This window comes from Impatiens glandulifera, unplaced genomic scaffold, assembly GCF_907164915.1.
Source record: "Impatiens glandulifera unplaced genomic scaffold, dImpGla2.1, whole genome shotgun sequence".
NCBI classification, from domain to species: domain Eukaryota; kingdom Viridiplantae; phylum Streptophyta; class Magnoliopsida; order Ericales; family Balsaminaceae; genus Impatiens; species Impatiens glandulifera.
In genome coordinates this window covers 5,827-16,544 of record NW_025918853.1, presented here as the reverse complement: position 1 = coordinate 16,544, position 10,718 = coordinate 5,827, and the positions used below count along the sequence as shown (strand labels likewise).

At 32.7% G+C, this 10,718-nt stretch overlaps 1 protein-coding gene across 1 annotated transcript; it reads left to right on the top strand.

The window, feature by feature from the left end:
- Positions 1-6,463: 6,463 nt before the first annotated feature.
- On the top strand, positions 6,464-8,342 carry LOC124917159. The gene is made up of 5 exons (XM_047457658.1): positions 6,464-6,931; positions 7,270-7,331; positions 7,431-7,615; positions 7,769-7,877; positions 7,955-8,342. Exons 1-5 carry the CDS (start codon positions 6,658-6,660, stop codon positions 8,237-8,239), a joined length of 915 nt encoding a protein of 304 aa, XP_047313614.1. The 5' UTR covers positions 6,464-6,657; the 3' UTR covers positions 8,240-8,342.
- The last annotated feature ends 2,376 nt before the right edge of the window (positions 8,343-10,718 follow it).

The following is a 10,718-nucleotide window of genomic DNA, read 5'->3' as shown; positions in this document are numbered from 1 at the left end:
AAAATCGGTCTAATGGCCCTCATTAGATCCAATTCTAGTGACATGTTGTCTCAATACACCTGTATTGAAACTTATAAATTATTTCATCATCAAAATATCAGTGGGTAAATTATTTCAACACTTAGTCAAAATAATTTGACTCAACACCTACAGATCAATAAACGATAGACATCTTTACTAAGCCTCTACCTGAAGCTAAGTTTTCTCACTTTAGAAATATTTTAGGTCTTGTTGATCTTGATTTATGTGATTACGTGCATAAATTGAGGGGGAACGTATTGTTCAAAACGTAACTGAGCAGACATTAAAAACAGAGGTTTTAATACGTCCTAAGGATTAAGGGTTTGAGAAACATAACTAGTTAGACGTACGTCTACACTAACAGTTCAATTTTCATTTGTAATATTTGTCTTGGTTATTTAAACTACATGGTTAGACGTACACATCCAATAGACATTAGACGTTCTTACGTTATGAGCAAGAGGATGCTCACATCTAACCATCCACACGTGTTGCACGTGGTGTTTTTGCATAATTAGACGTATACGTCTAATGGACGTCTTTCCAAATAGAAGTTGAAATTGTGAAAAGAAGAATAAACGTTTAACTACTCGTGTAATTAGACCTCTCATCTTCTGGCTATTGGGACAACTGTCTTTTGATTTTGTATCTGTTCATGTACCTATTCTCGCCAAAAATCAAATGAATCATTCCTCAAAAGGATTGAAAACACGTGTCTCTCAATACATAAAAAATGACTAATATTTCTGACAACTTTAGTCTGTACGTTTAGTATTAACTATGCGTTTTCATGATTAATATTAAATGTTGTGTCCCTTGGGAACAGATTCCTGAACTTTTGATGGTGGATATGATCATTGCATATTAACTACACTATAGGTCTTAATATTTAATGAGTGATATTACTCAAATGGCTGAGTATTTCATAATCCGAGTCTCTCTCTAGAATTTTAATTGTCTAGTTCTTGTTCACCTAGTCGAATTGTCTCCCTTCTCACCGAAATCTATTCAAGTGGATTTCAAATCTGTATCCACGTTGAAATCTCCTAGTATGCACAAGATGTTTGAGTCATTGAAAGCCTCCCGGCTGCGAAAGTTCCTCATCCCTCATAATCTCTATCACGAATAGTTAGTTTGTGAATTCTTCGAAACAGCTGGTTTCTATCAAGACAAAATCATTGTTGGGATTGTTATGGGCAAGATGATCTGTATCACCGAAAGTTTATTCGGTATGTTCTTCCAACTTCCCAATGAAGGTAATCATGAGTTTTCACCTTCTCCTCCTGAAATCATGTTTACAATGATGAAAGTCTTCTCTGACTCTCCCCAAATGGATATTCACGGGAAGAAAAACCTCCTAAAAGATGAGTTTGCTCTTCTAAGCGAAATCATCTCAAAATCTCTTCTCTACAAAGAATCTTCTTACAAGTATTGTACTAAGGTCTTTGAGATTATGGTGGCTATCACTAGAGGCGTGCCCGTCAACTGGACAAGCTTTCTCTTCGGAAACTTTATCAGAATGATCTGTGCCCGGAAGACTATCTTTGGATTTGACGGTCCTCTTAGTGCTTTCTTTTGCTTCCTTCTAGATGAACCCGGTAAAAGTTATCATCTCCCTTCCAAAACTCTGAACAATCAGAAGGTTGTTGAATATGTTCTTAGGGTGAAGAGGCTCAAGTCTAAGAAAAGGAAAAGAGATGTTTTCAACCCTCCTCTAACTGCAGTCTTAGAGACTTCCTAGGTTGAAGACTATCCTTTCCAGAAAAATGATGAAGGAGATGAAGAAGAAGATTAGAATAGAGTCTATTTTCATTTAAGATGAAGTTTTTGAAGATCTTTGGATGACAATGTTTTGAGTGTTTCTCTTGAAAACACTCTTATTTATGTGATTATGAATGTTATATTCTGAATACTGTGTGTTGAAAATGTTTATATGTAAACATGGGCTTATTTACATCTATATGATAGATACGCTAATCTGTTGGCTATGCAGAATCTCAATCTCATCATCAAAAAGGGGGAAATTGTTGGGTCAAATTATTTTGACTAAGTGTTGAAATAGTTGACTATTGGAATTTTGATGATGAAATGATGAATGGATTATTTATACATCTAATTGTTTTTTATGCAGGTGTATCAAAATCAGATTTCATTAGACTTGGTTCTAATGAAGTTCTTTAGACCGATTTGGTATTTGATGCATGATATTAGACGTGCAGTCTAACTCGTGGAGTTAGACGTGCAGTCTAATGAATTAGTAATTAGATGTGCAATCTAACTCGTGGAGTTAGACGTGCAGTCTAACTCGTGGAGTTAGACGTGCAATCTAATGGACTCGTAATTAGACGTGCAGTCTAATGTAATCGGAATTAGACGTGCAGTCTAATGTACTCGGAATTAGACGTGCAGTCTAACGCATGGAGTTAGACGTGCAGTCTAATAGAACAATAATTAGACGTACAGTCTAACTCGTGGAGTTAGACGTGCAGTCTAATGGATTCGGAATTAGACATGGAGTTAGACGTGCAGTCTAATAGACTCGTAATTAGACGTGCAGTCTAAGTCGTGGAGTTAGACGTGTAGTCTAATGAATCCGTAATTAAACGTGCAGTCTAACTCGTGGAGTTAAACGTGCAGTCTAATGGACTCGTAAATAAACGTGCAATTTAACTCATGGAGTTAGACGTGCAGCCTAATGTACTCGGAATTAGACGTGATGTCTAACTCATGGAGTTAAACGTGTAGTCTAATAGAACCGTAATTAGACGTGCAGTCTAACTCGTGGAGTTAGACGTGCAGTCTAATGGACTCGTAATTAGACGTGCATTCTAACTCATGGAGTTAGACGTGTAGTCTAATGTACTTGAAATTAGATGTGCAGTCTAACTCATGGAGTTAGACGTGTAGTCTAATAGAACCGTAATTAGACGTGCAGTCTAACTCATGGAGTTAAACGTGCAGTCTAATGGATCCGTAATTAGACGTGCAGTCTAACTCATGGAGTTAGACGTGTAGTCTAATTGAAAGAGAAAGTTAGACGTGCAGTCTAACTCCTTCAGATTAGTCTAAAGTGATTGTAATTAGACGTAAGTCTAATCCCATTAGACCAGGTGGTCTAATGGATTCTGTTATTAAATGGGGACGTTTGATTTCATTAGACGAGGTCGTTTAATTGAAATATGTCTAATGCTTTACTTAAGCAGTTGCTTGAAGCTAGCACTCACCCAGGGGCGGAGCCAGGATGAAAAAATACCTGGGGCTGACTCCAACTTGCATCTCATATTTAACTTTCTATGTTTCGCTTTTTTTTCAATAAAATTTCCACGATTATTAGAAGATGGAAACTCGGCATGCCCTCTCAATGCACAGGCTTGCAAAGTGAGCCACCGAGTGCTTTCAATAGTTGCTGTAAGCCGTAATTTGTTATTTTGTTTTTCATCTGAAGACTGTGCATTTAGTACTTTGTCAATATGACAAGGATATTCATTAGATTATCAAGATATTCAACTGCCCTATTATGTGGTAAAATATTATATCCTATATGCATAACAAAAGAGCATTTATCCTCATCATTAACTCGCTTTCAATATTTGAATCCATCTATTGTAAATGTAGGTTTTTGGGGTTGCTTATGTTAAAACAAGAAACATGGAAAACAAAAATCAGTATCTTTCAAAGGAGAGTATTCTAACCAAGTAAATTTCTTAAACCAATGACTTTGGAACCGTCGATTTTGATTTCCAAATTTGGTCGGCGGGTACTCATCCTTAATAGGTTGATATGACCCCATCTTGATATAAGCTCGTCTAATTTCATCCCTTTGATTAAAAGGATATTTCCATATCGGAATACGTAATGTTGGATCAAGTTTAAGAGAACTTACATCAACATCAATTCTAGGAGATTTGTTAAGTTCTTGAATAGAAATATTAAATTCTTTATTTTAACTTGTTTATTAATATTAATTTATATTTTCTTATACAATTTTGAAATAGTTTAAAATTAAGAAATATAAAACACTATTATTATTATTTTAATTTTTATATTTTACCCTTATAAATAATTTGTATTATTAATTATATTGAAATAAATAAAAAATAATGTATAATTATTATATAAATATAATTTTAAAATAAACAATATTTTATATGATTTATAAAATTTTGTATAATTATTATATAAATATAATTTTATTATATGATTTATAAAATTTTGTATAATTATTATATAAATATAATTTTAAAATAAACAATATTATTATATGATTTATAAAATTTTATATATAAATAAATTTTATTTATATATTATTATAAAATAAGTTAAAGGTGAGGCTAGGGTTTGATCACCTGACCTACCCATGTGCTATAACTGTACGCTACTCCTGCTCCACTTTCTAGTGAAGATCAGTACGACATCCCAATACATCCAATTAACTAATGACACGTAAGCGAATATCCTTCTCACTACTTGTTTTTTAGGTAAATCTTTGAAGAATATTCGGCGCACTACCTGTTGTGTACGGTAACAATCCTTGTATTCAGAGTCTGCTGTGTACTATGGAGGCGTTCCAATGGAAGAGTGCCACGTATCATTATGAAGATTCGACCGTTGGTAGTTCATATTTAAAGATTCTTAAGGACAACGGAAGAAGCGCTAGAACTTAGAGAGAACTTTGAAGAGCATTCAATCTATCATTCGCATTCTGAGAAGAATTACTGAGTAATCAAGCTTCTGAATATTCAAGTTGTTAGCTGTTTTCTTGTTATACTGTGTGTTAATCAAGAGAGAGTTGAAATCAAAGCATCCTTAACTGAGTGATATTCTTCATATTGTAAGTTGAACTGAGTATTTTCTGTTCAACAGTGAGCTAAGTGTGTGTAAACTGTATTTGATTCAAATCATATTATAGTGAATCCTTCCGGTGGTTGGAAGAAGAGGTGACATAGGAGAGTTTGCTCCGAGCATCCATAAACAAATTGCTGTGTTGTTCATTTCTGTCATCTTCTCATTTTTCATCTTAAACTTCAAACATAAGTAAACATTTCTGCACTTGATTCTGTTTCAAGTGTTACAAGGGTTTGCGTAGAATAGAAAGTGAATCAAATCTCTAACAAGATTTCTTTTAAACCGTTTTTCATAAGCCTTCATCAATCGTTAGATCCCGTCTCTATTAATTAAGCTGATCTTATCAAATATTATTATTTAATTTAGTTATTAAATTTCCCTAGTATAATATTAAATCAACTATTATATTCACAAATATATCCAGTTTGATATATTAGATATACTCATATACAATTACAAATAAAGAAACATTTTATTGACGTGGTATAGTATATATAAAAACAAATGTATATTAAAGAAGAAATAAATATATACTCAATAATATTTAATATATATAGTTGGAAATTAATGCAACCAGTCTCGTACAATAGAATTTAATATAATATTATTTATATGAAAGTTTTTTAAATAAAATAATATTATTTAAATATTTGAATTTAAATAATAAAAATTAAGTTTAATTCAAATTTAATATTTACCTATATATTTAAATTTATGGAGTATATATAATTTGAAAAACATCTAAAAAATATGTATTTATAAAATATTTGAGTATAAGAAGAGATTTTATTATTAATATTTAATGTTAAATTTAATTGAATCGATGAGAATTCGTTCATCTAGTTTTATAATTAATATTTAATATTAATTTATTAATGAAAAATTTGAATTAATATTTATATAATATATATAATATAGATATGGTATTAAAAAATAAAATTTAATTAATCGTGAGAGTAGAGAGTAGAGAGTAAAGAGTAGAGAGTAGAGAGTAGAGAGTAGAGAGTAGAGAGTAGAGAGTAGAGAGTAGAGAGGAGAGAGGAGAGAGTAGAGAGGAGAGAAGAGAGAGGAGATATAAAATGTGTTCTATCTCTATTACGAAGATAATAATATAAAAGTTGAAAAAAAATGATTAATCAAATTTCCTATCCTTATAATTTTTTAGGGATGATGAACAGTAAATCTTTATATTTAGGGATTACTGTAGCATACCTAAATAATAAAATAATATATTTTTTAAATATTTAAATATATATGAGTAAGTAATTAAGTGGTTGAGTTGGTTGTTTTAATGAATATTTAAATGATATATGGATAAGGATAAGAAAACTGATATAGAATAATTTATATTTTGATTTTCTAAAATAGATATATTATTATTTTATATTATTTTTAGGAATAAAAAACTGGTACAAATACCCTAATTCCTTTGAACTTTATTTTTTATATTTATATATTATTATTATTTTTTGATAATTTAATATCCTTAATTTTAAGAATAAAGGCACAAATATCTTCTTTAAAATTGAAAAAAACATTAAACATCCAACTGTAGCAACAAGTTTTTCTTTATTTTAACACTTGCCATTGCACGAACATAGTGAACAGTTTTGGGCCCAATAACGATATCTGCCCATCGTGAAATTGCCTGGCCGCTCAGCGCCGCGGCGATTGATCAAACATAGAGGCCACAAAACGCAGCGGAAGAGAGCCGGCTGAACGAGATTCGGGAGAGCGTGTCTGTGAGAAGATTGACGGTGAGAGTTCGATTTGATCTAAAGTCGGAGTGAAATGGGTATAACTACGTTTTGGATTCGCAGTTCATTGCTCTCCCAAAGATACAGATGGCTGCCATCTCTATTATGGTTGGGCACTTCATCAGTTCCGAGTGTCAGTTCCTCTTATATGCCCTCTTGTAGAAGCAGGGTTCCACATGTTGTGGGCGATCTTTCAAAACCCTTCTCACGATTTGTGGCTACCATTTCTCTTCGGTATCTGAGTACCTCTTCTAACTCTCAAGAAATTAGCGGAAATCTCGAAACATCTTCATATGCGGAGAGACATGGTACACTTTCTAAGTCTACGATTTCTTTTTAATTTTTACAATCTACAAACACATATATACTCTCCCTTTTTTTTGTTTTTACTTACCCTTATCTGAAATTATTAACACATTCTTGCACTTAGATTTCAGAGACTTCTTCTCAATTCATATAGAACTAATTATAGATGACATTTTTATGCTTTATAGCTATCAAATGAATATATGTCATTATGAATCAGAGAAATTGTATAGTCATAATTTTGTGCATAGAATTCGCACTTCGAATGTTGTCTGTTTCTTCAAGAAAGTTCGCTTCTCTTTCTCTTTAGTCTTCTGATTTATGATCATCTATCGGACAGCTGAAGAAGTGCATCTAATTGATGAATGGGAAGAGGAGGAGGAGGATGAAGCTGAACCTTTTGTATGTTGTGGGACTTTCGTAATTTTTTTTCCAGCATGTCTGTGTCTGTAGTTGTAGTGATTTGAATATTCTGTTTCAATCCTGGTTCTCTGACATAAGATAGGTGATGGAGGAGATGGCGGTGGAATTGTTCTGAAAAATTGTCCATGGGGCGAACAGGCTCTATCAATTGCACATGAAGTTCTTTTGCAGTTTGGGGATGATGATGATGATTTTGAACTCTTTGCTTTTAAGACTAGTCCTAAAGGATATATTTATTTGAGACTGGAGAAACTCTCAAATGAGTAAGCATTTGTTGTGTTTTTCAAATCCATTATATGCTTATACCATTTTAACATAAGAACTTATAGTTGTTTCAGCAGAAACCACTGTGATTTCTTTAACCTTTGAACTTTACGATTTAGTTATATTTAAAGTGTTGTTCTTCCACTCCTTAGATATGGGTGTCCGAGCATGGATGAAATTGAGAATTACAGCCGTCAATACAAGAGAAGGTTGGATGAGTTGAGTGCACTTGGAGAAATACCGGAAAATCTAGCACTTGAGGTAACTAACTATAACTATGTACAGATCATCCTCATAAGTTATGCAGTATTGACCGTTTTGTGGCGTGCATATTTAAGGTATCATCTCCAGGTGCAGAGCGGCTAATAAGAGTACCGGATGACTTAGAACGATTCAAAGAGAAGCCTATGATGGTGAGCTATATGGATAGTCAGGAGAAGACTGGCATGTTTGTCATGGAAAGAATCAACAGTGAAACAGGGAGCTGTATTTGGAAATTGGCTGATGTTAAAGAAAACAGAGATCCATCTGCAAGAGGAAGACCATTTAGCCGTAAACTCAAGGATTGGAGATTAGATTTGCCATTTTCAATGATTAAGAGAGTAACCTTCTATCTCGATTAACTGTTATCTATTCTCAATACACTCCTCCTTTAGCAGGAAAGATTACATGAACAATATGGAAACGATTAGCAGCATTTAATGATCAAGACTTCCTTTATCCTGATTGTGCTTAATCTTTAGCTTTCACAGTGTTCAGGCAACAATTAGCAGCATATATGGAAACAATGCAATATGAAAAGTGATAACATGGAAGAAGACCTGCAATCCATCAATACTGGTGATTATGGAAGGAGAATGGAAGAATAATTGTCTTGTTAACCATTGAATTTAACACTTTTCCTTCAGTTTCTCAAGTGAGGCAGACATGCAAAGCTTTCTTGAAGAAACAGCCACGTGAATCATTGATAATCAACTAATAGTGTCAAAAAGCTGGAGTGATGATTCCAAGATTTGGACTTTACATAGACCCTAATATATATACAAATATACATACTAACCCCAAGCGCTGTAGTCCAATGAAGATGCAGCCAAACACATTGTCAAAAAGAGAATCATTAAGATTGATGAACAGTTCATCAGTTGAAACATTGTTCATGCTTTCAAATACGAGAAGTTGGGAGACCTATTCTTTGGATGCTGGATTCTTGGTTAGAAGAAATGCAATATTCGGTTTAAAAGCATTCTTAAGTAAGATCCCAGATCATGTTAGTCCAACCAAACTCTCCAATATATGAGCCAGTGACAATAGTAATAAAACCAGGTAATGTGTCATATAAAACAGTCAAAAACATGATAAATCTATTTCTAGAAAGGAAAAAGATAAGCCTTGTTAAGTACATCATAACAGCAATATCTACATCAAAGGAAAATGTAGCCCAAAGATTTAATACATGGAAAATAATCAAACACGAATAGATAAATATGACCACTAACCAATCACTCGAAAGTCAACTCGAATAGGTATCCAAACACCTATCTCTTGATTCTTGATATGTATTAAAACCTATTTTCGAATAGGTATTTAGACCCTATCTTTGGATAGGTACTTACAAAGAAACCCTATCTTTAGATAGGTACTTGCAAAGAAACTCAATCACTCGACTAGGTATCCTGTCTTTTGATAGATACTCAAAACAAAACCCTATCACTCAAATAGGTATTCAAACTCTATCTCTTGATAGGTACTCAAAACAAAATTCTATCACTCGATTATGTATATAAAACCTATCTTTTGATAGGTACTCAAAACAAAATTCTATCACTCAAATAAGTATCCAAACCTTATCTCTTGATAGGTACTCAAAACAGAACCCTATCTCTCGATATGTATTAAAGCCTTGTTTGTCAACAAACATAGAGATCATCCGCACATGATCCGTTAACAATCTTGTTTGCCAACAAGGACCAAAGATCATATGTATATGATCCACTAAAAAAAATCTTATCACTTGAATATGTATTCAAAACTTTAATCACTCGATAAGTACTCCAATAAAAAAACTTATTTTTCAATAGGTATTCTCCTTCTAATTCTCGAAAACAAAAGCCTATTTATTGATAGTACCATGATTATTTATACATTATCACCTTCAACCTCACTTGTTGGTAACCTCCATGACAAGTTTGTCAGCTCCCGCAATAAACCTACCCGTTGATAGTACCCTGATCATATGTATATGATCGTCCAACGCCTTGCTTGTTAGTTAGCTTGTGGTAAGCTTGTCAACTTTCACTAAGACTTGTCGGTTAACATTCACATGATCATACGCCTATGATCATCTTAAAATAGTACTTGTTAGTAATTCACATGAATTTTGCTAAAACTTTTATGTCTCATCAAGTAGTATTAACAATTAGCAATTTGTTATGACTCTCTTGTGTGATGTTCAAACTTTATAGGAATTGATTTTTTAAATGCATACAATTATTTTTATATCATTATCTTATGGATTTTATGGACACTTTCTTGAGATCTGTAAAACATGATTTTCAAGAATTATCATTGTTAGGATAATCACCAAGGAAAAATCCCTAAAACAATGTTTAGAAGCAGCTCATCAAAATATTTTACACGTCATCACCAGGTCACTCCAACATCAGCACACTACATGTTATATCTTTATATACACCTACAATATAAATTGAATAAGATAAACTTAGTGTTAGATGTCGTAATCAAATCAACGTTTTCAAAACCAGTATGTTACTTGTTAGTAACTTTCGTGAACAAGTTCTTCAACTCTCATATAAAATATATATTTCGATAGTAATATGATCAGTCACACATATTTTTTCCTAATATGTTACTTAATAGTAACTTCTGTGAGCAAGTTCTTCTACTCTCACATAAAACCTATTTGTTATTGATAATACTACTATCATTCACACATGATCGTTCTAATATGTTACTTGTTAGTAATTCCCGTGAGCAAGTTCTTCAACTCTTACGAAAACCTATCAATTGATAGTCCTACGATCATTTTCATATGATCACTTTAAAAATATTACTGGTTAGTAAGCCAGATTAATGAATATCAAA

Coding starts and splice junctions, on each gene's coding strand:
- LOC124917159 (XM_047457658.1), top strand. CDS start 6,658: ATGGGTATAACTACGTTTTGGATTCGCAGTTCATTGCTCTCCCAAAGA. Junction 7,332..7,430: donor AGGATGAAGCTGAACCTTTT/GTATGTTGTGGG, acceptor CTCTGACATAAG/ATAGGTGATGGAGGAGATGG. Junction 7,878..7,954: donor CGGAAAATCTAGCACTTGAG/GTAACTAACTAT, acceptor TGCATATTTAAG/GTATCATCTCCAGGTGCAGA.